The 26,546-nt window shown below is 52.4% G+C and overlaps 8 protein-coding genes across 8 annotated transcripts; 3 read left to right on the top strand and 5 right to left on the bottom strand.

The window, feature by feature from the left end:
• Nucleotides 1-1,094: 1,094 nt before the first annotated feature.
• On the bottom strand, nucleotides 1,095-6,531 carry ASPBRDRAFT_185551 (uncharacterized protein; the record flags this gene model as incomplete). The annotated part of the gene is made up of 3 exons (XM_067620048.1): nucleotides 6,010-6,531; nucleotides 5,462-5,934; nucleotides 1,095-5,401 (listed from the first exon to the last, which is right to left on the bottom strand). Exons 1-3 carry the CDS (start codon nucleotides 6,069-6,071, stop codon nucleotides 1,095-1,097), a joined length of 4,842 nt encoding a protein of 1,613 aa, XP_067475119.1. The 5' UTR covers nucleotides 6,072-6,531.
• Nucleotides 6,532-9,884: 3,353 nt separating this feature from the next.
• Nucleotides 9,885-11,103, top strand: ASPBRDRAFT_58457 (zinc-dependent alcohol dehydrogenase family protein; the record flags this gene model as incomplete). The annotated part of the gene is made up of 3 exons (XM_067627896.1): nucleotides 9,885-10,029; nucleotides 10,099-10,569; nucleotides 10,634-11,103. The coding sequence occupies 3 exons, from the start codon at nucleotides 9,885-9,887 to the stop codon at nucleotides 11,101-11,103; spliced, it is 1,086 nt and encodes a 361-aa protein (XP_067475118.1).
• A 57-nt stretch (nucleotides 11,104-11,160) lies between these two features.
• Nucleotides 11,161-11,724, bottom strand: ASPBRDRAFT_134530 (cupin domain-containing protein; the record flags this gene model as incomplete). The annotated part of the gene is made up of 1 exon (XM_067618618.1): nucleotides 11,161-11,724. The coding sequence occupies one exon, from the start codon at nucleotides 11,722-11,724 to the stop codon at nucleotides 11,161-11,163; it is 564 nt and encodes a 187-aa protein (XP_067475117.1).
• Nucleotides 11,725-12,302: 578 nt separating this feature from the next.
• On the top strand, nucleotides 12,303-13,665 carry ASPBRDRAFT_58455 (uncharacterized protein; the record flags this gene model as incomplete). The annotated part of the gene is made up of 2 exons (XM_067627895.1): nucleotides 12,303-13,530; nucleotides 13,592-13,665. The coding sequence occupies 2 exons, from the start codon at nucleotides 12,303-12,305 to the stop codon at nucleotides 13,663-13,665; spliced, it is 1,302 nt and encodes a 433-aa protein (XP_067475116.1).
• Nucleotides 13,666-14,502: 837 nt separating this feature from the next.
• ASPBRDRAFT_134483 (uncharacterized protein) lies at nucleotides 14,503-17,049 on the bottom strand (the record flags this gene model as incomplete). The annotated part of the gene is made up of 3 exons (XM_067618613.1): nucleotides 14,503-16,634; nucleotides 16,715-16,855; nucleotides 16,938-17,049. The coding sequence occupies 3 exons, from the start codon at nucleotides 17,047-17,049 to the stop codon at nucleotides 14,503-14,505; spliced, it is 2,385 nt and encodes a 794-aa protein (XP_067475115.1).
• Nucleotides 17,050-20,945: 3,896 nt separating this feature from the next.
• On the top strand, nucleotides 20,946-22,595 carry ASPBRDRAFT_33717 (inositol-3-phosphate synthase INO1; the record flags this gene model as incomplete). Its single annotated transcript, XM_067623154.1, has 2 exons — nucleotides 20,946-21,649; nucleotides 21,698-22,595. 2 exons carry the CDS (start codon nucleotides 20,946-20,948, stop codon nucleotides 22,593-22,595), a joined length of 1,602 nt encoding a protein of 533 aa, XP_067475114.1.
• A 113-nt stretch (nucleotides 22,596-22,708) lies between these two features.
• Nucleotides 22,709-23,809, bottom strand: ASPBRDRAFT_58452 (putative 1-aminocyclopropane-1-carboxylate deaminase; the record flags this gene model as incomplete). Its single annotated transcript, XM_067627894.1, has 1 exon — nucleotides 22,709-23,809. The coding sequence occupies one exon, from the start codon at nucleotides 23,807-23,809 to the stop codon at nucleotides 22,709-22,711; it is 1,101 nt and encodes a 366-aa protein (XP_067475113.1).
• A 736-nt stretch (nucleotides 23,810-24,545) lies between these two features.
• ASPBRDRAFT_33715 (bifunctional alcohol dehydrogenase/S-(hydroxymethyl)glutathione dehydrogenase) lies at nucleotides 24,546-25,962 on the bottom strand (the record flags this gene model as incomplete). The annotated part of the gene is made up of 6 exons (XM_067623153.1): nucleotides 24,546-24,760; nucleotides 24,814-25,451; nucleotides 25,500-25,635; nucleotides 25,686-25,800; nucleotides 25,860-25,874; nucleotides 25,942-25,962. The coding sequence occupies 6 exons, from the start codon at nucleotides 25,960-25,962 to the stop codon at nucleotides 24,546-24,548; spliced, it is 1,140 nt and encodes a 379-aa protein (XP_067475112.1).
• Nucleotides 25,963-26,546: the final 584 nt, after the last annotated feature.

Here is a 26,546-nt window from a genome sequence, read left to right as displayed (position 1 = left end):
TTCCTTCATACGCATCTCAATACCTACAGAACGGTATTATAATACCTAAACATACCATACTGTTAGTGACATACGTAACTTACGAGACCCGATGTACTTTGGGGCTAGCGCATAGCTAAATCGAACTAATATTGCAATGATCGACACAGCTTACTACACAGCTTACTATTCTAGAAGGAAACTGTCAAGCTGCAAGGCTCTCTCATCCACTGTTTCACGGAGAAGTCATCCGAAATACAGTAAGCCAATTTATGTTTTTCCCCCTACAGGAAGGACTCGACCCCTGCAGTGACTAAAGTATAGTGATCGAATCTGCGTCAGTTCCTGATCGTATTACATGATATTTATAGTTCAGTCAATTTAGTGCGTTCGTCTGCAGAAGGCGCTATCAGCTGCGGGCAGGATCTGCTGGTTTGTCTGGTGATGGTTTGGTGGAGAGGACGGCTGGTGCCGCACTGGCACACATGTCCACCGTCAGCGAGGATACAACTGCGACAAGTGCAGAAGTCAGTGTGACATTGTCTGGTCAGAGCTGGAAAATAGGTCAACTCGCTACATTTATGGAAAGCCTGATCCAGAATCAGCTCAACTACCTGATCTAATATTGAATGAACTCAGATATCTGTCTAATTCTAACGCCAGTCAACTTCGCATATAATTTAACGTAGCACTACAAAAGAAATAAAAAGATATTCCATTCAAGAGACCCGGATACCTGGTTATCATAAGGTAAGAATAAACTGGATCTGATTCGGAAGAGCTGTCAGCATCAGAGCCACGTGGGAGAGCTTATTCAGTATCGGGAGTCCTTTGAACCCATCGCGACTGTGACTCCAACGTGAGTGTGTTGGGGGTTGGCTACAGCCATACTACTCATTATGATTCATAAACAGACCAGAGGGTAGCGGAAGAGGTTCTCTACGTCCATATCCATAGTAGATGTACATCACAAGTAGGCCGAAAAAATGTTGGCAGTCGTAGAATGAACAGGAATGAGCTACGAAACTTGACTTGGACGTCTAATATTATTCAACAAGATGTAGATCAATTCAAATGTATCTATATAACAACAATAAAAACTAGTGGGGATATCATCAACAAGTAAATCGGACAGTTGGGTCAAGGTACGTCGCCGTCTCCTCAGATGGGGCAAATGGCGGCGCGGTTTTGGCGCGGAAGAGGGAATTGCCATTCATCCCCTCGTAGAAGAACATGTCGGCCTTTCTTTTGCGCTTTGTACAGCGGTCGAGATACGCATGGTACTCTTCCCGGTTCAGAGTGGCAAAGAGGTACCGGGGATGGACACAGAGGGCTTGCGCGCCTTTCTGACCAAAACCGAAGGAGGTGACGGAGACAGCCTTGATATCGGGAACGCGGATCGGCCGTTGCAGGTAGGCGATATAGTCAGAAAACTCCTCCAGATTTGAATCGATATTATCGGCATTGCGGTTACCAGGAACCAGTCCCGAGTCGAGCATCTGAAGGGCTCCATTGAGCATCCAGGCGCCCGCAGCGCCCTTGGAGTGACCGGTCAGGTATTTTTGGAAGACGCTGAGGATAAGGTTGCCTTTCCGGCGACCCATCGAGCTCAGCTGCTGGTGAATGACACTGGATTCGTTCTTGTCGTTCATCACGGTCGACGTGCCGTGGAAGGATGCCACATCCAGATCATCGATGGTAAGCCCCCACGTAGCTAGGGCGCCGGCAAGTGGTGCAATATTGGGCTCGTTGCGCCAGAAGTCGTTACCCAGGTTGAAGCGGGCATCCTTTTGCTCGCGGGCAAAGTCGGCTGCTATCTGCTGCCGACGCTCGTGGACGTAGGCCTCAACATCCACAGTCGAGCTCTGGGCGACCACCGCAGCCACTTCGAAGTCGAGATCCTGTAAGGCCACGTCCCGCGCTTCGGCAATCTGGCGGAGGCGGAACTCCAACCGCTTCCGGCGATTGCGGATATTCATGAGAGGCGATGGTACCCTTGAGGCAATGTGCTTGGCATTGGTAAGGACGCCCTTTCCAGGAGCTGGCACCGAGCGGCCGGCCTTATCGCTGGATGTGCTGGTGAAAGCAATGATGCCGCGAATTGGCAAGCCCATTTTCAGCGCCAGTGCTGCCGTTGTAAGCACCTGGAGTCCGGAACCTTGAGATTCCACAAAGCCGCTGCGGGTGCTGGTGGTTGGTCGGGACATCTCGTGAGGAGCTCGACCTTTGGCCAATTCTTCCTCAGCGTTGCTAGTCGCCTTCATGTTGGCAAACTCTTGGGAGGTCTCTGTAGTATAATCATCACAGCCGCCGACCAAGCAGAATTGAGCTTTACCCGTGACAATCGTATCATACCCTAATTCCAGGGACTCGACGGCAGTAGCACACGCCCCGACTGGGGTGCGAAGGGGGCCACTCGCCGAGAGTAGAAGCATATTGACCCAAGCTCCTGTGGTGTTAATGAAGGTCTCTTGTAGGATATCCTTCGGGATATCGGAAGTGGTTTGGCGCCCATTGAACATCTTCCTGAGTGAGGTTGCACCTCCAAGCCCCGAGCCGATACATGTTCCTACCTCAGAGACGTGGATGTATTGATAAAGCTCATACGGATCAGTGATTCCGGAGGACAGTAGCGCCTCAACCGTACCCACCAGTGCGAAAAGCGTGACTCGGTCGACCTGAGTGACGATTTCCTCGGGGATCCCATAAGTACGTGGATCCCAGTCAGTCGGTATGAGTCCAGCGACGGCTCGACTGGAGTGCATTGCGCGAGGGATATAGAGCCTTGCGCCTTTGCGAAGTTGAACCGTGAAAAGATCTGGTGTTGTCGATTGTTGAACTGAGGCGAACTCTCCATGTTCAGATCTCATCTGCTCGGCGAGCGACTCGGGCACATCGAGAGGTTCCAAGTCTTGCTGCAAGGTAATCTCATGCAGGAACGGCTTTTGTTCCGACTCGACCAGACGAATCCCGGAGTGAGCTAGAATTCTTTCCTCGTACAGTGGTTTCACATCGATATCGGCGACTGGTTTCTTGGTCGTAGCATCTACCCATCCGGAATAGGGCGCTCCATCAATTGTTCCTGCGTAGTGACGGATGTAGCCCATGAGCCAGGCCATTTCGATGGTGCCCTCGAGGGAAAGTTCGCCATATGCCTCCATCTCCCATCGCGTGCGAGCATTTCCCACGGGCCCCAACTCGGAGAATCCCGTCACTACTACCGTCCGCTCCAAGTCCACCATGCCCTGGAGGTCTGAGCTGAGGGGGTGGATATCCCGGTCGTAGTCAAGCATCTTCGGAAAGTCCAAGCGTACATGCGCTCTTTGCTCGAGTTGGTCCGAGTTGATGCTCGCTTGGGAAGATTGGTCGGTCGTTGAGCATTGCTTCTCGAGAATCGACTCTGCGAAGAGCGCGGCTTGAATTTCACTCTTTTCCTTGAGCTCCTGGCGTAATGCTTTCAGCTTTTCTGGCAGCCCCTCCACCTCTGCCATTCTGCCCGTTAGGTCTGCATAAAGGGGTCGCTCCTGGCAAAGCTCGTTGATTTCCTGCACACATAGGCAGACTAAAACATATGCCATTTCCTCCTGAGAAAAGGTCCGCATGCCAGCTGCCTCGATGGACTCTGCAATGAGATCGTTCTGATTCATTAAACCTGTTCCTCTCGTCCAACCGATGACCGCACCGCAGATGGACAGATAGTCCTGCCAATCCTCAGAATGCCACCGGTTGAACAGCGTCTCCAACGCCATTTTGGATTCACCGTATAGGCCGTCGCCACCAAAGGTTCCGTGATTGGGAGACAGAGGCAAGATAACTTGGGTCGGATTGGTATGATAGTGGTACTTTTCCTTGCAGGTCTTGATGGTGCCCATCAAACGTAGCACGTTTGTCAGCATCAAACGGTGGGCGAGCTCGGATTTCGAGTCAATGGAGTCGAGCTTCCGTCCGGTTTCACTAATGGCAGCAAAGGGAATCAAGTAATCCACGTCCCAGCCAAGACCACCTTGTGAGTAGATGTACTCGATCAACGCTTTGACGTCCTTAACACTGGCTTGGTTGAATGGAACAACAACTAGTTGAGAGCCCTTGGCACCGTGGTCCATGTAGATACTCTGGTATACCCGGGCCACCTCAGGGGTGAGAGAGGACGATGTGACAACGACTCTGGCTCCCCCCTGTAGGAAGTGACGGAACATCGCAGCCCCGATTGAACCAATTCCTGCTCCTGTCATCAGCACAGTTTGCCCACTGAAGGACGAACCCCGGTCGTGCACCAGACTGAGCGCATTTTGGAATTTTGCGGTCAATGTGCGACTATAGTACCATGCGCCTCCTCTCTTTTCCTTCAGGTGGATATAGGGAAGAGCCCCAGCCTCGGATGTTGGCGATGCCAGCTGAGCAAAGGGAAGCTTGTCTTCACGTTCCTTCTCGAGATACTTTATCGTTCCGTCTGGGTCAATAGTTGTGCATGGCGCCATCTGCCTCGGGGAACCCTTAAACATTGCCCCGAATTCCAGCGTCTGCTTGCACAGCACTTTGAGATCAGTGAAGACAGAGCGCATGGCTGTAGAATCACCAAGCTTGGACAACATTTCATTAATCGAATGGAGAAGTGTGTCATCTGCCGCGTTGGCAATTGCGTAACTGGATTGGAGGGCATCAACCTGGTTGAAGGTAATATTATCGCCCTGCTGGGCGGAAGACACCATCTCAAACAGCTCGAGAAGCCTCTGACGGGCCCAGTTCCAGGCCGAATCATACTTTCGGGCCTTGCGGGAATCGAATCGTGGCTTGATACCGTTGGCGTAGTCTTCTCCATGCTCTTCAGTCCAGATACTCAGCTCTGATTGCAACCCGCTCTGTATGTCGCGACTTAGAGCATCCAAGGCACGTCGATCTGCGCCTAGATCTAGGCCAATATGGGATGCGTAGATGCCGAGAAGCTGTCTTGACACTGCTTTTTGCGCCTCGGACAGCGCTTCAAGAGCTTCAGAGTCGATCACGATGTCGGGAGCCGAGCCTCCGCCCGTAGACGAATGAGATGTGGATAATGTAATGTTGTTTTTCGATGCATAGCTCTCCACAACTCTGTCAATGTAGGCCTTTGCGTCCGATTCGGTTGGAATTCGGGTCTCGGGCTGCTCTGTGACTGCAAGAAGTAGACAGGAATCCTGTCGTCCTTGTTTGAGACCCCACTGGGACTTGAGTCGATCTCGCGCGGCGGCGGTGGTGAAGCCGCTGGGTAGTTTGGAGGTGAAGAATGAGTTTATCATGCTGGTAGAAACCTTCCCAAGCACCCCATTATGGCTTGCCTGAATCGCTTGCCACACCTCAGCCAGAGGTACATCTTCGACGCGGTCTGGGAGCGAGCCGAATTCCGCGTGGAGATCTCCAACGACTTCATTTTCTAGCGTTGAGCGGCCTATGGACTTTATTAGCATCTGGAGACAATGGTTGATAGATCACTATATCCTCAACTTACCACCAGCAAGAGCCTTTATAGACTTAGTCCAGTCAAGGTCGGACGGCGTCTTTTTCAGCGCCTTGGACACTATCGTTGTCACAATATGTTGCGCCTTGACCGCTTCGTCTTCGATTTCTATTGTTGCCGGCTTCGGACGCGGAGCTGGTACCGTCACTGGTGGCGCTACAGGTGCCGTTTCTGTTTCGACCGACACTGGGCTTGGTGCATTATTCGTAGCCTCTTTCGGCTTGGGGGTAGAAGCAGTAGGGGAGTGTTCGAAGTAAACCTCTTTGCTATCCTTTTCTGAATTCAAGAGTCGTCGAGGCTTGGACCTCGTGCACTCCTGAGTCTGGTACTTGCTGTTAATAGTTCGCTGAAACATGCCCGCGAGGGTCGGGGTGGGCCCGATTTCGACGATCTTGTCGCATTCCTTGCGAGAGAGTATTACGTCCTGAGTCTCAATCCATTGTACTGGGGACGCAAATTGGTATCTATGCCAGATGAGATCCAGCTGTCAGTCAGTGCTCTTTGGACCACGCTTTGCACTTCATCATAAGACTACTCACGCCATGAGCTCAATGAGCAGTATGCGAGCCAGCTTGCGCTGGGAATCCATATCGACCGCCATGGATGCCTGCCTCTTGCGCGCTGACCCAGGTGAATCGTGGGAATCAACTCAGAGTAGCGGCTGGAAGATCCGAAATTTATTTAACACAACGCAAACTAAAAGTGGTAGACGACATGTGACGGGGCTTGCACACCCACTTGACCATCGATAAGCCCCAAGTGTGCACTCGAGGCCATGCTTACTTTTATGAGACCTGAATCCTCTTGAAAAACCGCCCCCATCGACACGAAGTCCAGCCCTAGCCACCTTACCCAAAGCTAATTGAGTAAGACCTCCTGTCAGCATTTAAGGCTTAAACAGCCCACCTGACTTGTTTGCCATGTGCGGTGCTAGTCGTTAGCTCATCTCAGCAATCCGCCTCGTGGTCGGAGCCGTTGACGCCGCATTTGGACCCACGGTGGCGTACGAAATGTCTTGTTCTATTTGCAATGAAGCTGACGCGAGAAATTAGAGGCTTGCATGGCGCAGTTCAAGGCCGATCTCATCGATGGTTTACACATAATGCGGGGGTCGTAAGCACGAAAAGATCATCTTGCTCAGGATCGCGTCATGTATACATACAGATGTACCTATACGGGTATGTAATGTAATGTATGCTATCGTTATGTTACACCTGCTTAATCGGGAAACTCATAATGACGGTGTTTGAGGCTGTACAGTCCCCACACGCTGCGCTGCCCACTGGATTAATCCCCTCGGAAGCATGTTCTAGAAATCTCATATGGCGGTTCTGCAAGGAGTTGCGGAGGTCTTGTGTAGAGGTGTTCGTTGGTTTTCATGAGGCGGATGGTATAACAAAGACAAGTGATATCCGGTGTCATGCCATGTTTTCAGGAAGCCGATGCGAAATTGATGCCTCAGGAATCAACCCTACAAATTTCATGGACTTTGTAACATTGCGGGATCGCAAGGGCGATAGCATACAACTTTTTCGTGGACCTCTCGGTGTATGATACTGAATATAGTGGGTTATACTTCGTACAGATGAGAGCAATGCTGATGGTCCAGTGCATTACGTACATGCTTCACCAATGGAATAGTATCCCCAGTGTCCCGTCTTGACCTACAGCGTATATATATATATTGTCCAAGATCTACAGTACCTGAACCACGAATGAGTCTCCAGAATACATATAGACAAACCTCATAACATATATAGTCAATTTTCGCATTTCATTATCTACAGACATGAAACCCTATCGTGAGTTTCCTGCGCAACGGGTAAACCGTGCCATAGCCAGTCCTCGTTGATCTTAAGCTCTTCCTTTCCGAATGCCCAGAAGAGCCTGTTGCGGCTGGTTGCAAGCGTTAGTGTTAAATGCAAAAAGTCTCCTCAGCGGATACCGAATAGTCACACTCTGCAGGATCCCACATAACATGGAAGCTCTCGGTTATATTACATGCTCTCAGGTCTAAGGCCATATACTGCCCATTCATGGCCGCAAGCCCGAGAATCTCCCCCATTCTGCAATCACCACTTGTAATGTTTTGTTGCAGCTCAATTGCTCAGACATCAGATAATTTTCTGAGATGATCAAAAATAGGGATTAAGTGAGTCAGTCTTTTGGACCATTGGGGGCTAAATCCCAGTTAGCCGTCAACGTAATACCTATACGGAGAGGATAGGATACACTTGTAAATTACCACACAGCCACCCGTGTATCTAACTGTTACTGGCCACGTGGTGGTGTAAATCTCACATAATATAGGAGTAAGCAATATATGAAAAATAGTAAGTAGTAAGAACTATAATAATGTACGGGGTAGTAGTAAGGAATAGGATAATAAAGTAGTAAGCACTATAATAAGGTAAGAGACTCCACAATAGTCATCAACTGGCCTCTTTACGCTGGTTGAATGAACTATTACATATCTAGTTAAGGGACATCTGAACATGGCCCCCAATGACACCCCGAACATGAGACAAAATTCTGAATCACCTGTCCCCTCACACTAAAGCATTGAGCACTGAAACAAGTGAGAGAGTCTATAGGGAGTAGCCAATCAACACTCCTATTGCTTATAACATGTTGTCAGGATGTGCCAGAGTACTTTGTGAGTAAGCCCTGGCTATCCATTGCGTAGATAACCTTCAGCAAAATGGACTCGATCAATAGATTATCTTAGCCCAAGGCACATGTTTGTTAAGTAATATACCCCACCGAATGCATATCATACACCATATATCGCCGCAGTGTATATCATACATAGGTTCAGGTGGTGAGAAATCTTGCTGTGCGTCACACAGCGATAAACAAGTAACTTTCTTCAAGGGAAATGATACCCCTTGAATGCCACATTTTCAAACCTGTGGCGATTGATAGCATACCTAACAGATAACAACGAAAGATTGCGAGGTACAATTTGCGCATAGTAACGTATGCAGATTCGCTAAAAGACGCGGCATTGGTGTTCAAATTTCGATAAGGTCATTCTGGCATTTACTGTCAATGCAATGGCCCAATTCTGTTCAATAGGAAGCAGTGATCAACTTGAATATTTGTGTTAGACCTTTTCCTTCAATTCATTCCTCGTTACGCTCATCTACAATATTTGATAACATATAGACTTATTGAATGAGTACGAGGGATCAAAGGCCTTTCCACCCAATATCTTCTGTTCCACGGGTTGAACACCCTTCCTTCGCCGTTTGAAGCGGCTGCTTCTTCGGTGTTAGGGCGATACCTTGATCTGAGATATATACAAGAAGTATTAAACCATCGAACATGGGCTAAAGTCATACCAGACGACGATCTTTGTTTCAGTCAACGCTGTAACGGTAATAATGAAGACAACAGATTAATTAATGAATGGTGGAGATAAGACAAATAGTTGCCTGAAAGCAAATCCACTTCGAAGCTAAACTCAAGGGATGATCTTCACCGCCAAGCAAGAATCCAGCATGTCTTCAGGCAGGGGCTCATAATCAGGTATCAACCGCACATTTTTCTTATTCTTCTGCTTCGTACAGCAGGAACAACAACAGGCGCAACAAAAGATCTTTCGCAGCGGGCTCGCGAGCATCTAAGCATCTAGCCCCTTGATGATGGAACCAGGATGGCAAACCACATGGGGACAGCGTCCAACGCATACATGTACCACTCATTGTGTTTAATGGTGTTAGGACCTATCGAAAGCCTCCAGGTTGAGCTCAAACTTGCGTTGAATTGTATATAGGATGTTAAGCCTATTTTAATTTAGACTTTTGATTATCCCTCAGACTGTGATAGCCTTTGCTAGTCTAATAACCTATATCATGGGCAGATCTTACCTTAATGATTAGATTAGTGTGTGATAAAAACTATTCTAATTATCCTAACATTCTAACGGCATTGACTAGCATTCCTACCCCATTAGATGAATCCAGGGTCTTTCTGGCATCTCATATGTAAATTCTGAAAATTTCACTCTTGAATCTACTAGAAATTTTACAAGGCCTTGTAGACAGGCAGTGTCCTACAAATATAAATCCCCGTGACACCAATGTCGTACAACCCAGGCCAAGATACCTACCTGCCTAAGTCCCTCCAAACCCAAGGGAAAAAAAACAATCACAACAAGCAGATAAAGTTTCTCCACTCTTTCCTCACAAATGCTTTCCGTGAATAGATCCGAATTCAACTCCAAAAATTGATTTGATAATCAACTTTCTATTTTCTTCTCCCCGCAGTGGGGTCATCGTGACATCAACACAATTTCTCCATTTTTTTCCCCTCCTTTTTCTATTTTCCCCTCACCCTTCACCCTTTCAATTTCAATTGCACATTCCTCAGTACTACTACAACCAACCGAACAAAAGATACAAGAGTCATAATGTCCCTCACCCAATGGACCACAACCCTAACGGGCCTCTCCTCCCTCAGCAAATCCACCAGCAACGCCCCGATCCCAACCCCGGGAGACCATGAAGTCCTCGTTGAGATTCATGCTGTATCGCTGAACTACCGCGATGTAGAGGGTACCATCCTATCCCCATCTCTTACCCTCTATCCTCACCACAAATACTAATACTATATTTCAATGATAGTAACAAAAGGCGAATACACCCACCACAAATCCACCTCGGACACCACCACCCTCGAACACAAAGTCCCCTGCTCCGACATGTGCGGCACCATCACACAGGTTGGCTCCCAGGTAACACGCTTCAAGCCCGGCGATCGCGTACTCTCGACCTTCCTGCCCGACCACATCACGGGCCAAGTCACGGACAAGGAATTGGCGACAGGATTGGGACACCCCGAGCCGGGCGTGCTGGCGACGCATAGGGTGTTTCCGGAGCATGGGCTCGTCAGGGCACCGAGGCATTTGGGGGATGTGGAGGCGAGTACGTTGCCGATTGCGAGTGTGACGGCGTGGATGAGTTTGGAGGAGAGGATTAAGTTGAAAAGTGGGAAGGGGGGCGCGGGGGAGAATGGGGAGGTGGTTGTCTTGTTGCAGGGGACTGGCGGGGTTGCTGTGGCTGGGTTGCAGATTGCGAAGGGGTTGGGGGCTACTGGTTAGTTTTATTTCTTTCTCTTCGTGATATCTTGGGGAGATGATGCTAATGAGGGTATGGGTAGTGATTATTACGTCGTCGTCGGATGAGAAGTTGGAGAAGGCGAAGGCGCTGGGCGCGGATTATACCATTAATTATCGGACTACGCCTGACTGGGACCAGGAGGTTCTGCGCATTACGAAGGGTAAGGGGGTGGATATTATTCTGGAGACGGGGGGTGCGAGGACACTCCGGAAGAGTTTCGAGTGTATTGCCTTTGGCGGACTGATCAACTGCATTGGCTATTTGTCGGGCAAGGTGGATGACCCGGAGGATCGGATCAATGTTAATCTGCTTGCCTTGAGACGGACGGTGACTCTGCAGGGTATCATAAATGGCCCCAGGGATAGGTTTGAGGAGATGGTGGAGTTCTATGAGGAGAAGGGGATCAGGCCGGTTGTGTCGAAGGTGTTTGGGTTTGGGGAGGCTGATCAGGCGTTTAGGTTCTTGGAGAGTGGAGGGCATTTTGGGAAGGTTGTTATTCAAGTTCCTTGATCATGTCATTCATTCATTCCCCGTTCTTGTATAGTACCGGTGTGTAGTTGGATAGAACTATAGATTAGCTCCGTCGGAAGGAGGCAAATCCGTCGCCTTGCCCAAATCCTCCCCCAGCTGCTTCCCCCCTTCTGCAGTGACAGGCTTGCAGTCCTGCAACACGAACAGCATCCGTGTCCAGTTCTCCTTGCTTGGGTTGCGCCATGCGTGCATCGTCCCCCGCTGCACGGCGATGTCACCCTTCTTCATGGCAACCTTCTCCCCGGAGTCCAGCTCCATGATGATCTCGCCCTCCAGGACAACTCCATAGTCTAGACTGCGCGTGCGGTGCATGAATGGGTCCGTGTTTGGCGCGAAGTCCACCACGCGGCAGACGGTGCCGTTGGGACTGACGAGCCCGAGACTCTTGGATTCCATTTTGGCTGTGTGGGTAGAGATATCGGCGTCATTGTTGAGGTCGGCCGGGAAGGATGAGGTGGTGTAGGCGACGCTAAAGCCGAATTTATCACCCTCGACCTTTGTCCAGTCACCCGCCGTGGAGGAGTGGATTATTGCCTCGCCGGAGGAGTTGTGAGTGGTTATGTGGCGAGTGTAGTTGGGGAGACCGGAGGGGACAGCCATATTGTGCAGTTGTGTCGAGCTGAGGATTTGGTCGAGTGGGAGAGAGATGGGTTGAGAGCAGAGAGAGCTGGAGCGAGGGGGAGGGGTATAAGTGCTACAGACTGCATGAGGAATGCTGCAGATTCCCCCACCGCTTGTTCGTGGCTGGCTGCTGATATGCAAGATGAGCTGGCACGGTCTGGTTTGTTCGGAGGAAGGATAGGCCGAGGCTGATGGATGTATTCTGCATGTTTACTTCTTCCGTCCTCCCTCGCCACCCTTATGGTCCCGGTGAAGTGGTAGTAGCACAAGCCAAGAGCTGTGGTTGGTCCGCATTATAGTTCCAATAGCAAGCTTTTGAAGCTGGCCGCACGGACGACCGATCTAGACTGTGGAATGACGAGCATTGACAAGCATTGACGTAGTCCACGATGGATTGATCCATCAAACAGGAACTCCCCTCTGATCGACCATGGTTCAGCGCTTCCTCCCGAGGTACCACCCAGGCATGATATGACAGTCTGGACGAGCCAGAGTCCCAACGTCATCGTCTTCCCTCAACTCATCCATTCCTCCATCATCGCCACCATCTCCAGCTTATGCTGCATCCATTTGCTGATCATCCGATGTTCCCACCAGTACAAAAGTGCATACAGAAGCGGCAAGACAAGGGCAAGGCACGCCCTGACGCCACTCCGGAAGAGAATCCTCTCCGCTCTGAGCTAGAACAGTGCACGGACATGAACGGGGCAGAAGTCCTAGCAACATGTCGACCAGTTAAAGAAGGAGAGACCCAGCGGAGACGGTCAATCCTGGCTTTGTGGAAGGGAAAGCATCACCAGAAATTTGCTCACCATGAAGACGACCAGGCTGAATCCCAAGGCGAGCTGTCCAAGGGGAAACAGCCGCAAAGGGAGGTGCCTGAAGACCCAGCGCCTCAAACCCCGCGCTGTGGCGTGCATGTCCCGACCGATATCCCAACTCTAGGAACAACGCGCGCTGGCTCACACCAAAATCCCACCCTGGGGTTGGTAGAAGACGCCATCATCCAGATCGACCATCTCCAAGACAAAACGGTCAAGTCATGGCAGACCATCGACTCCATCTTAAAGGCCAAGACTGCTGGTATGCCCATGGTCAAATCGCAAGTATACGCCCTTGAATGCAGAGACATGGCCGAGACGCTATATGAGTACATGAGCAAGGGCCTCAAGGATATGACATCGACACGAAATCAAATACGCGAGGCCTTCGAGCGTGATCCTGATCTTCAGCATCATCACCAAATCTTGTGGGTATCGGCCGTACAAGCAGAAACCAAGGCTCAGAACATAATGCGTCTGCACAAGGCTCTGGCAGCAGACATCAATCAGACCCTGGCCGCATACCACATGGCCCGCTCCACGGCCATGATGAACAGGGAGACCTTTACGCAGACAAGTTTAAGACAGATCGAGATCGCCGCCAGGGAACGCCGTCCAAGCCAGGTGCCTCAAACCCATTCTCCGGAAAGCCAGTACATCGCTCGCACTGTTGTGCCGCTCACAGGACCAGCAACTCCAGGATTCTCGGGACAGGCCATGACCATGGATGTTCAGGAGGGCGGAGATCAATCTCCAGACATCCCACTCGTAATAGAAGTGCCTAGCTTCCCGCTGAATCTTCCCCCGAAGAAGGGCACAGTCCCAAATATATCAGACAACATTCCCACTAGCTCACCTAATCTCAATCATCCCGTTTGCGTCAGAGAGAAGGCAGAGGAAAACACGAGGCAAAGACGGCCAAGTGTGTTGGCCACGAAGAAGATGCATATATTCAGAACGGCGAGTCCCCCTCCAATCATTCATTGTCGCCTGCTAAGGAAGCTCTGTAATAATTATCTTCGTAGCTCTTGCGAGCCGGCTGAATCAGCATTACTCTGTTGAACGGTCTCCATCCGAAGCTCATTCCGGACTAGATTGAGTACCTTTGACATTGAACAGAGAAGACTCGTTATGTTTTATCTCAGGGGGCGATCCGCTTCAAGCGGCTCCACGGACGCCAAACACCCAAGCTGATAGCAAACCCAATCCCGTAGCAAACTAAAGAATAAGGGACATGCAAGCATCATGGACTTGCCCGAGATGCCATGCAGGTTATTTCCAACCGGACTTTAGCGCATGAAAATCGGTGATACAAAGAGACGAAATTGAAACCCGAGTCAAAATTGCTGGATGCTTAGATAAAGGGGACTGAACGGGGGTGGTGGTGATCAAGGGAACGGTTGCATCTCGGGAACAAATACTATTTTTCTATCAGGTCAGGTGGTCGAGTTGCACAGCCTCAGGCAACATACCAACACAACGTCTTTAGTTTGAAGGATATCTACAGGAAGCCATTACATACTGCACCAACATATAATGTTGCTAATATTACATCAATCAATTCATATATTAACGTTCTAACATACCGTCAAGAGGAGGATATCCAGCCACCCAACCACGTAGAATAACCCAGCCTGGAAACACCAAGAGGACACCAGACGTTATGCAGTGAACATAATTTGATGGCGACCATCAACAGGCGAAATAGAAAGCGATCCCAGTTCAGCCTCGCCAGCCAGGGGAGAAAGAAATTAACGATAAACCAGTTTCTGGAGAGAGATGCGAAAGAAGGGTATATGGCGAAAGGTCTAGTCATGGTAAAAGGAAATGTGATGGGCACAAAAAGCGGGCCCAAGAACTTGCAAAACAATGGTAAATAGATGGAAAGAAAGCTGTTCGCAGCGTAACGCCCATATCAGAACAGCCATTAGGGATATCATATCATCATCAACCTGGTAGTCCGACGCTCCGGGAAACGTCGCGCGGGAGGAAGGGGTCCCGCCGCTGCGTACGGCCCATCGACTGGGCCGGGTGGTCGTAGACCACGACCCCGTCCACGACCCGGTCCAAAGCCAGGACCAGGACCGGGGCCAGGACCAGGACCAGGAGGTCCCATGTACCCTGGAGGCGGTGGAGGATATCCACGGCCGGATGGGGCTAACGGAGACGAGGGCATGGTTGGACGGCGAGGACGAGGCGGCGGTGGCGTCGCAGCTGCCGCCCGTCGGGCGTCACGCTCGCAGTATACCTGGCCATACCATTCGAAGTAGTCCCCTTTCAGAGGAATCTGGCAGGTGCGGCATTTCAGGCAGTCCGGGTGGAATTTCTGACGATCTGCGGGCCCACGGCCACGGCGTTCAAGAGTCTCTAGGTACTGGCCCTCGATGCCAGTATGGCAGGTCTGGCAAAGGGAGCCGTTTCGTTCGTGATAGTGCTGGGCACAATAGGGACGATCCTCCAGGACGTAAAAGTCGGCCGTCTGGAAGGGGGTCCGGCACTGGAAGCACACAAAACAGGCGCGGTGGTATCGACCCGTCAGGCGGCCATCGGCCGATGACACGGACTTGCCCATGATCATCTCACCGCACCCACGACAGGGTCCTTTGGGCCGGGGAGAGGGTCGCGGCAGTGGTGCCGTCGCAGAACGCATCATTTCTGGCCGCGGTGGGTTCTCCTTCTCCTTTTCCTCCTCCTCGGGACGCCGAGATTTCTTTTCAGCAACAAGCGACAGGCTACCCTGACTGATGGCAGGGTCAGTTGGCGAGTCGGGGCTGAACAAGGCTTCGGGCATCCGAGGGGGCTCAAGAGCAGTCGGGCTTTCAAGGACCGGTTCGTCCAGCACAGGCTGCTGGGGTGTCTTCACTTCCTCCACAACGAGACCCAGACGACCTTGATCTGAGGGTTTCCGTTGAGACATGCTCGCTTCTGATGGCAGACTGGATAGAGATGTTCCACTCCGGGTGGTGTCTGATGGCGAGGAATCGGACGAGGTTATTGAGTTATTCGCGGTGTGGTCGACCTCTAGTCCCAATGCTCGTGCGAAGTTGGAGACGGAGGTGTTCCCTTCACTAGCCGAATCAGAATCCTTCCTCTGGTTGGTTCCACGCTCACTGGCGCGACCGGATTCCGCGTCTGCTGGCTGGAGGAAATCGGAGCTCGGGGGCTTGAAGGCCTTGTACTCCCCATTGGCTGGGGTCGCAGGCGAAGCCAGTGGCTCATTCGGGAGCTCAAAGTCGAGCGGAGGTCCGTAGGAACTCTGGGACGGGCTTTGGAAGAACAACTCTGCTGAGCCGCGGTTGCTGCTAAGACGATCGGAGTTGCTGTTGGTATGAGATGAGACTCGGAGCGCGCTCGCATGGACATGATCAATCTCAGCCTTGGCACTGGTCGGCCGCTCCGATACCCCGAAATCGAAGCCACTGTATATTTCACCCCTGCCCTGAGGCTTGTCCGCGACTCCGGCCACCGAGGTATCCGAAATCCTAGAGGGGCGCAGGAGTGTCTGAGGTGGTGCAGTAGACGGAACCGGAGGAGCATCATCCACGAATTTGTACGGATCGCGCGCGACGCTTCCAAACGAAGGCCGACGGCTCGACATGGCAGTCGATCGCTTGGAATTCCTGTTGTCTCCATACCGCGTGCTTGCCAGCGATGTCCGGTAGCTGCTTTTGCTGTCTATCGAAGCGCCATGTTTATGCACGGCGCCCATGGCCGTCGCAGGAGGGTCATCTTTCGGGAGTGGTGGCGGGGGTAGATCGTCCGACAGCGCATTCCGGTCCAGCGCAGGTGCTAATCGAGCTGACGGCATGGGAGGTGCCGCCCTGGCATCCTTTACGTTCGGCATACCACCCGGACGTCTGTCCGACATGGAACGGGGTAGGGGGAAGGTCGCAAACGCGGTTTCCAGATTAATCGAATCCGGAGAGTGCGGTTCGTCGGGCAGAGGAGAGGTTTGACTGCGCTGGAGCGCTCTAAACGGCGACCGTTGACCTGAAGAAGTCGAAAGAGGGGAGGGGACCAACGGGTCGTGGTCGGCGATCGGGCTTGCGGGGTTCAAGAAGGGACGATCTGGAAGGCAGGTGTTAACTGCATGAGACGCATAACTCTAATATAGGGCGCTGGCCCGCGTGGTCTCCAAATAAACATACTGGCCATTGCAGGGTCAATGCGAGGCGGAGGGCCGGACCTTCCAGGCTTGGAGGCCCAGGCATCGCTTGAATTTCTGGACGGTAACACATTGTCTGATTTGGGCGGCGGCGGCGGAGGGGATTGGGAGGGCGAAGGAGTCGCTGCAAGGGACCGGTTAACACATTGCATTCCAACTGTGGACAGCATAGCTGGGGTAGAGAAAAGATTGGAGGGGATATTTACCTGGCATTGGTTTGGCACACACATGATCGCCCATGGAGGAGATTTCCACGCTCATTCCACAATTAGAGCATTTAATCATGGGTAACAGGCCCCCCTCCATGATGGATGCCATACTGGGCAACGCCGACAGTCTACAATAGCGAGCAGATATCCACCAGTCGCTGGCTCATTGGAATGAGCAGGCGGAGGGGGGGGGAGGGGGAAGGGGGAGGATGGCTCGTCCAGGCCACACGGGGGGCGTGCTTTAAGGGTCGTGTGAATCTATGCAGTGTAGGATTCCTCGCATGAGGGGAACAATCTCATCCCCAGTTGTCAAGGGCACGACACAACACGACAGGACGATCTGGATGGAGCCAGAAGGAGTTGGGTTAGAGACGCATGGATGTCGGAGCTGGAAAAGAGAGAGGAGAAAGCATAAGCACCAACCATTGTTGACTGGGGGGGGTGGGAAGGGCCCATCCAAAATACTAATAGTAGTAAACTCTTGGCTGGGGGGGAACAGCACTAACAAGACTAACTAGCTTGGTTGCCAGTGTAGTGTGTGTCCACTGTCCAGTACTCCAGTGGGTGGATAGTTAGCCCGTCTGGGATGCAGAAAAGACCGATTCTAGTTGGGTGGGACTGAAAGAACATCCTCGTGTGTTCGCAGTGGGAAGTTGGAAGTTTGGGGCGATCCACGAACCCTTCCAGCAATGTTTTCCCCTGATTGGCTCCGCGGCAGCCTAGCCAACACGCGTTGTTGCTTTAGCACCGCTTCATGTCTCTCTCCTCGACGACACTAGAAGGCTTTGCTGCAGCTCGCCGCGGGTCGGGACACATTCTTCTTTGGTGTCAGGTTAGTGATTGGCATGAATTCTTACTCACAGGAGAAACCTGTAGTGAGGCTGATTTGCTTATTGAATATGTGTCTTCAGGATAATTATTCCATGACTATCGACGGGTGATTGCTGTGGATAGGCATATACTACTAACTACCGTGTGCTCTAAGTTCCTGACCGAGAGTTACTCCGGTCGCAGCCCATACTTTAGTTACTTTCTCTCCGAACCCCCCGGTCAAGCCTCTTTAATTTTTTTCGTGTTTACCACTCAATATCGGTTTGACTCTCGTTTATTTTTATCTGCCCCCTTTTCCACCCTCCCACTCAGTTTGCTACAATGGCTGATTTCTCGACGTTCAGACAATAGGAGTGTTGCCTCCCAGGCATTTTAGCCCCTGAACCATCCATCATCCACCGCAGATCATCCTTCAGGGGCAACCCGCCCCGTGACTAACCACGATTCTCCCGTCCTCCCCCAGCCTAACTTGGCAGATGGCAACTAGCTGAGTATATTTCTCACGGTGTCGGCCGTCTGTCACCCCCAGTATACGGACTATCCTTCTGTGACTTGACTTGCAGGTCGCCAAATGGGAGCGCACGAGCCTCGTCCATCGGTTAGAGGTCTACACCCAATAACCTTCCCCTATTACTGCTCCCCCTGCTCGGTGCTTCTCCCTTTCACTTCAAGCATCATCAATAGTCCTTTACCTTTCGAGGCGAGTCAGCACAGGCCCCCAGAGGTGACATCTCATGCTGTGATCCCAATCTTAACGCTCAAGATGAGGATGGACAATCACCCCAACTAATGAACCCCGCAGCCAGATGTGATTTGCATCTACCCCATTTCTCAACTACAAAGTATATTCCGGAAGCTTAAGCAGGACGCAAGGGGCCCAGGTTAACAGAGCGTATACGCTGTCATTCCTTGGTTGGACCCGATGATCTGGGACACCGATTGCCTGTCACGACTGGCAGATATATGTTTAGAAACTGTCCGAATTTCGAGAACAGACGACCGGTCACCATGGACCTCGTAACTCGTCGACTGCCCTCACCCATCTTGGTGGACCGACTGTGCGGGTGATGCAGATCGAAACCTTCCAGCGAATTCTTAGCTGTAGAGTCCAGGAACCGGCGGCCTCCGTACCATGGCTCGGTCCCAATAGTACCCCGACAGTCGGCCACGCGCCTTGCTCCCAAGATTGAGTAGGATACCTAGTGATTTTGAATGATGATGGCATGCTTCGTACTTACTAGTTGAGGATCGATCCCATGATCTGGCTGACGACAGGACCATGGGTACCTGCCTACGGGATATGCAGGCCGCTGTATGGTGTCCGATTGGCGGACAATATCCCTCTGTGCACTGGTAAATGCTCCATGCAGGCTCTGAATACATAGCACTATATCCTTAACGTAAAACCATTCAATGGCACCGCTCCCACACGATGGATGTAATGTGGTCTGATTATATATGGTGCGCGTGAAGCGGATATCTCTCTGGGTCGCTCGTCGTCAGCCCATGGCGTCGCTGAGTCGGTTAGTTCTGCTAGCCGAAGGTCTAGCCGAATCTCTGCCCGAATGTTTCCCGCCGTCCGCCAATCCCACGGCCGATTGACAGCCTCAGGCTGCCGTCCCATGCCATTGATGCCGTGTTGCCTGAGGACCTTGCAGCGGGAGTGTTATCACATGATTGTGCGAAGTGCGAACAGCCCAGTCATTGGAAGACCACACACACAGTGCAGTAGTGCAGTCAGTGGTGGAGACAAGCACCAAATAGTCTCGTTCCCACAATCCAGGCAGCAGTCCTGTTGGGCCGTTATGCACGCATTACCGATGGATAAACCAGGGGTCGTGATCCTACCACGGCTCGTCTGCCGAGCCCTCCGCTGTTCCCCTGCCCGCACACCACAAGAGCTTCCTGTCGAGCTTGCCTGCCAGCAGCAGTTCTGGCGCATACTGGTGGATTGCATCTCAAGACTACTTTGAATCAATCAGGCAACTACCTAACATATACCCTGCAGTATGAACCCGCACAAGTCCCCTAAGTGTCAGCGTCGGCAATGAACAGCTCATTATCGCGATTAGCGGGCGGAGCCCCGCGACTCCGACTGTTTAACCGACCCACAATCGATGATGGATGGAGCCCAGGCCACATTCCGACCCGGGGCAGACAGGGGAAGTCCAATGCCTGTCCTCGAGTTCAACTCGATCTTTGTCCCATCTTTGGGGACACCGCTGCTTGCTCTCTTCTGGAGGATTCATACCGTCCACGATCCTATCTCGCCGTTCATGGGCTAGCGGCAGGCCAATGCCGGGAACGGCACAGCGGGCCTTTATCGATATACTGGCAGTCTGGCAGATTACGGCAGAGTTGTATGGCGGAATGGTCAATTCAAACCAGAAGGAACAGATTCAAGGTACTCGGGAGTCATAGTCCGTAAGCCACATTCACTCTGTAATCAATATCTAGTCTCTCATTCACCAGTCAAACTCATGGGGGCCCGGTAGGCATCTACACGATCTCCTCACCGCAATTGTCATTTGTGGGATGTGCTGGACGGGGTGTTGGCTTTTTACGCTTTTACGCGGGCGCTCGGAAGTCAACATCTCGCTAGAGAGTCCCTGAAGCCTGTCATTTGCCAGGAAGGTGGGTTAGTGCGCTGTTGAGCTGGTTGGGGGTGCGGAGCAGTTTGGCTACCGGATACGGTCAGCAACGTGACCCGCCGTATAAGTACCGCTCTTTCCTCGCTTCCCTCCACTCTTCCTCCTTCTACCGCCCATCAATACCTTCAGTTCGTTAGCAATCGTCTTCCACTCGTCCAATTCGTCTTTCTGATCACACTCTCTGAGGCGTGGTCTTATAAAAACCGTCAAAATTTTCGCCACACTTCTTAACTCGTAAGTCCCCCTCCCCACTATTCTCCGCGGTCTCCCGGTGATAGCTGCCCCCTATTTCCAATGCTCCCAGGAACAGCATTTGGACCTTCCCTCAAGCAATACCAACTTCCCAGAGACTCCTCATGGCTAACCTGTCTATTTTTCTTTAGGCGGCACCACCCGTTCAACGGCCGGCGCTCATCCAACCGTGGTGGGGCACCGGACTACGCATTATACGTCCAGTAAACAACTCGCAGTCTGAACACTCGTACTATCTGTCTCGCACGCCAATCTGTCAACTGTGAACACAATGGCTCCCCACGCAAGCTCGGATGTTGCTGCCAATGGCGCCGTGAACGGGTCCGCTCGTGCCAATGCTCCTTTGTTTACCGTCAACTCGCCCAACGTCGTGTACACCGACAATGAAATCAGAAGCCAGTATGCTTACCATACCACTGATATCACCCGCACGGCCGACAACAAGCTCGTTGCCACTCCCAAGACTACCAACTACCACTTCAAGGTCGACCGCAAGGTGGGCAAGGTGGGTGTCATGATGGTCGGCTGGGGTGGTAACAATGGTTCCACCGTGACCGCAGGTCTTCTTGCCAACCGCCGTGGTCTCGAATGGGAGACCCGCGAGGGCGTGCGCGCCTCGAACTACTACGGCTCTATGGTCATGGGTTCCACCATCAAGCTCGGTACTGACGCCAAGACCGGTGAGGAAATCAACGTTCCTTTCCACGACATGCTGCCTATGGTCCACCCCAATGATCTCGCCATTGGTGGCTGGGACATTAGCAGCATGAACCTTGCCGATTCCATGGACCGTGCCCAGGTCCTTGAGCCTACCCTCAAGCAGCAGGTCCGCAAGGAGATGGCCGAGATGAAGCCCCTGCCGAGTATCTACTACCCGGACTTCATCGCTGCCAACCAGGAGGACCGGGCCGACAATGTGCTCGAGGGCTCCAAGGCATGCTGGGCTCACGTGGAGAAGATCCAGAAGGACATTCGGTGAGTCGCTCAGGTGCAATTGTCGCTTCTTCTACTGACCCGAACCAGTGACTTCAAGTCCCAGAATGGCCTCGACAAGGTGATTGTCATGTGGACTGCCAACACCGAGCGTTATGCCGACATCCTGCCCGGTGTCAATGACACGGCCGACAACCTGCTCAACGCGATCAAGACCGGCCACCTGGAGGTGTCCCCGTCCACTGTCTTTGCCGTGGCCTGTATCCTGGACAACGTTCCCTTCATCAACGGCTCTCCCCAGAACACCTTTGTCCCCGGTGCGATTCAGTTGGCTGAGCAGCACAAGGCCTTCATTGGTGGAGACGACTTCAAGTCGGGTCAGACCAAGATGAAGTCGGCTCTGGTGGATTTCCTGATCAACGCCGGTATCAAGCTCACCTCGATTGCCAGCTACAACCACCTGGGCAACAACGACGGCAAGAACTTGAGCTCCCAGAAGCAGTTCCGGTCCAAGGAGATCTCCAAGTCCAACGTGGTGGACGACATGGTTGCGGCCAACCAGATCCTCTACGCCAAGGACGAGCACCCGGACCACACCGTGGTGATCAAGTACATGCCTGCGGTGGGCGACAACAAGCGCGCGCTCGACGAGTACTACGCGGAGATCTTCATGGGTGGCCACCAGACCATCAGTCTGTTCAACATCTGCGAGGACTCCCTGTTGGCGTCGCCCCTGATCATCGACCTGGTGCTGATTGCCGAGATGATGACTCGCATTACCTGGAAGGCGGACGAGGCGGCCGAGTACAAGGGCTTCCACAGCGTTCTCAGCGTGCTGAGCTACATGCTCAAGGCGCCTTTGACTCCTCCGGGCACCCCTGTGGTCAACTCGCTCACCAAGCAGCGCAGTGCCTTGACCAACATCTTCCGGGCGTGCGTTGGTCTGCAGCCTGAATCTGAGATGACTCTGGAGCACAAGCTGTTCTAGCCACCTTAGCCACCACCCTTTAACCATTGTTAGCCAACTACAGCCACTCTTTGAATATCAATAACTTATCATTCTTCCACTACCATCGTATATCACCATACCTTGTAGACTATCTACTGCGTCTTGCCCAGATCCGAATAAGCATTCAAGGCCAACTGCCCTCCCAAATGCGCAAACAGAATATTTCCCTGAATCTCTCCCCGCTGGACCAAATCCATCATGCCCGCAAAGCTCTTGCCCTCATAGACGGGATCCGTAATAAACGCCTCGGTCTTCGCCGCAAACTCAATGGCGTCCCACGTCCTCTTATCCGGCACGCCATACACGCCCCCATGCCACTCCTCCCACAACTCGACATCTGCCTCCGTGATCGCCTCCCTCCCCAGCCCAATCCTCTCCGCCGTCTCCCTCGCAATCCTCAACACCTGCGCCTTGGTCTCCTTGGGCTTCGCACTCGCATCAATCCCCACCACCCTCGTCTTCGCCCTCCCACTACCCCCATTCTCCTTCTGATCCAACTTCTCCAACAACTTAAACCCCGCCACCATGCCCGCCATCGTACTCCCCGTCACCGCACAAACCACCACCGTCCCAAACTCCACCCCCAACCCCTTCTCCTGCTCCCTCACCTCAAACGCCCACCTCGCAAACCCCAACCCTCCCAACGGATGATCCGACGCCCCCGCAGGGATATAATACGGCTTCTCGCCCGCCGCGATACACTCCTCCTCGAGCTTCTTCAACGTAGATTTATGCTCGATCCCGAATCCCGAGGGGTCAAGTCGTACGTCTGCGCCCATGAGCCGCGAGAGCTGGATATTTCCCACCTTGCTGTAGTGTGCGTCATTCCAGGGCACCCAGTCTTCCTGCACAAGTCGGCATTTTAGGCCGCTGACTGTCGCGGCGGCGGCGACTTGTCGCGTGTGGTTGGATTGGATCCCGCCGATGGAGATTAGGGTTGTGCTACCGTTCTGGAGGGCGTCCGGGAGGAGGTATTCGAGTTTGCGGGTTTTGTTGCCGCCGCCGGAGGCGAGGGCGCTGCAGAGGTCGTCGCGTTTGGCGTAGATGTTTGTTCCTGGGGTTGGGGGGGAGAGGGCCGAGGTGATTAGTGGGAGGGCGTGGATGGGGGAGGGGCCCAGGGTGAGTGGGTGGCGGGGGATGGTGGAGAAGGGAGGGGGGAGGGGGATGGGGTCTTGAGTCTTGGGAATAGTCATTTTGATAATAGTAGTGGTGTAGTAGTAAGTAAATCGGATGAAGAAGATCTGTTTGAAATAGAGTAGTAGTAGTGAGGTTTAGTGGTGGTGGCGGAAGTATATATATATCCTTGTACTACTACTACAGACGGGAGCAGTAGTAGTAGGTACTAGTCGTAGTACGATAGTAGAATCTTGTCAACGCACCGATCCCGGACCGATCTACTCATTTACCCCTCTTCTGATGCATTCAATTACCGAGTTTAAGCGCTGCTGTTGCTCGGAGGTTGCCCGTTGACTATAGTACCATAGTACTATTCTTGGGAATGTTGTCCTGTTGGGTGAGGTGATTATCGGAATGGCGATAAGATTACTATCTTCAGGGGTTTGACTACTAACTAGCGGATGGTGGTCCGATATCGTGAGATTGGATTTATCACTGATTAGATAGGACTTATCGGTTAGTAAGGTAGTGGATCTGTGATAGTACAAGGTTTTAGTACGGAGTACTTAAGGATAAAGTAGTAGTAGTAGTCGGGTTAGGTGGCTGGTGAGGGGTATATGATCAGCGTAGACTTATTCCCGAGGAGAACTACTTGGTTGCAATCGTAGTCACTTCTTGCTGGACAAGTATGTGGAAACCACAAGGTCCTACTAACTAATCTACTGCATGAGTACCTTGGGAGACTACTACATATATAGACACTCTTCGTAAGTACTCGTAACTTTTATTCATCAATTTATTCATCAGTGTACATTATGACAAGTCAACAACGCAACGAACGCAGTCGCCCGCCTTCATCTGCTCAAACGCCTTGTTGATATCCGCCAGCTTTTCGCGGTGCGTAATGAACTCGTCCACCTTCAGCTGTCCGTTCAGGTAGTCGTCAACCAATCCCGGCAGCTGCGTGCGACCCTTGATACCACCAAAGGCGCAACCCTTCCACACACGGCCAGTGACCAGCTGGAATGCTGCAATCAGTTAGCTTTGCGCGCTTTTCTGCACATCTTCCGAAAAAACTTACGGCGAGTGGAAATCTCCTGGCCAGCAGCAGCAACACCAATGATGATACTCTCACCCCATCCCTTGTGGCACGCCTCCAGGGCAGCCCGCATCACACCAACGTTACCAGTGCAGTCGAAGGTGTAGTCGCAACCGCCGTCCGTCATCTCGATCAGCTGCTCCTGGATGGTCTTGCCACCAAGCTTGGTGGGGTTGACAAAGTCCGTAGCACCGAACTTGCGGGCCCACGCCTCCTTGCCGTCGTTGACATCGACCACGATGATGCGGCCAGCCTTGTTCTTCACCGCACCCTGGATGACCGAGAGACCGACACAGCCGGCACCGAAGACGGCAATGTTGGAGCCCTCCTCCACCTTGGCGGTGACAACGGCCGCACCGTAGCCGGTGGTGATACCGCAGCCAAGCAGGCAGGACCGGTCCGTGGGGATCTTGGGGGTCACGGCGACGACGGAGATGTCGGCCACGACGGTGTACTGGGAGAAGGTGGAGGTACCCATGAAGTGGAGCAGGTCCTTGCCGCGGGCCTTGAAACGGGAGGTGCCGTCGGGCATCACACCCTTGCCCTGGGTGGCACGAATCTTACCGCAGAGGTTGGTCTTGCCAGACTTGCAGAACTTGCACTCACGGCATTCGGGGGTGCTGGAAACGTCAGTAACAGATCCTGCAATCGCACAAAGTATTGCTTACTAGAGAGCAACAACATAGTCACCGGGCTTCACGGAGGTAACGCCCTCGCCGACAGACTCGACGATACCGGCACCCTCGTGTCCCAGAACAACGGGGAAAGCACCTTCGGGGTCCTTTCCAGAGAGAGTGTAGGCATCTGATCCGGTCAGCCGTGTCTCCAATCCCAGCTGTCGCACAATCACCGACCTGTGTGGCAGACACCAGTGTGGAGGACCTGGATGCGGACCTCGTGGGCCTTGGGAGGAGCAACTTCGACGTCCTCCACGGAGAGAGGCTCTCCGGCGCCCCAGGCGACCGCAGCCTACAAAACTTGGTTGGTATACTCGATTGTGGAGGTCACCGTTCGAGTGGCTTTCTTACCTTGCAGGTGATGGTCTGGATGAATTAGTCAAAGCACGCGTCATTGCTAAGCTTTACTGAGAGCTGGAATGAACGAACTCACCTGTCCGACAGTGCTGGCCATGATGATTCAGGCAAAGGTAGTGGTTATTACTGAACCGGAAGGAACCGGGAAAGGGTGTCAAGGGAAGAAAAAGGATGGATAAAAGGGAAGAAAAAGGATGAAAGAAGAGGAAGAATGAAGCTCGAGGTCCGGCCAGCAATAAATTGGCAGCAGAGATGGTCGGGTCGGCAAAGACGGTGGAGTTGGCCGATGAGGGGAGTACGAGGGGAACTGGAATGAAGAGGGGCCCGTGAGGGGCAGTTATTCAGTTGCGTTGTTTGCACTCGTTTTTGCAGTGTTTGGCACTGTTTGGGACTGTTTTTCTTCGCTGAGAGCACATTCTAGATGACACGGGTTTCGGGTACCATCCCGATACCATCCATTCCGTCTTTTCATCATTTCTCTCGCATACGCTAACCATTCATCCCCTCATGTCTCCGCATGAGAGTTTGTAACTGTGTAAGAGGGTGGCGGGCAGTGTGTGGTCCCGGTATCGTTGGGTTCCGACGGAGCCATGACTGGAGCTTCAGGATGCGTTATCTATCATGGAGGGTGAAACTCCACCAAAAGTAGTATCAATGCATTCAGGTGCACGTAAGGAGCTC

This window comes from Aspergillus brasiliensis, assembly GCF_001889945.1.
Source record: "Aspergillus brasiliensis CBS 101740 unplaced genomic scaffold ASPBRscaffold_14, whole genome shotgun sequence".
Taxonomy (NCBI): Eukaryota; Fungi; Ascomycota; class Eurotiomycetes; order Eurotiales; family Aspergillaceae; genus Aspergillus; species Aspergillus brasiliensis.
This window is presented reverse-complemented; position numbering and strand designations above follow the sequence as displayed.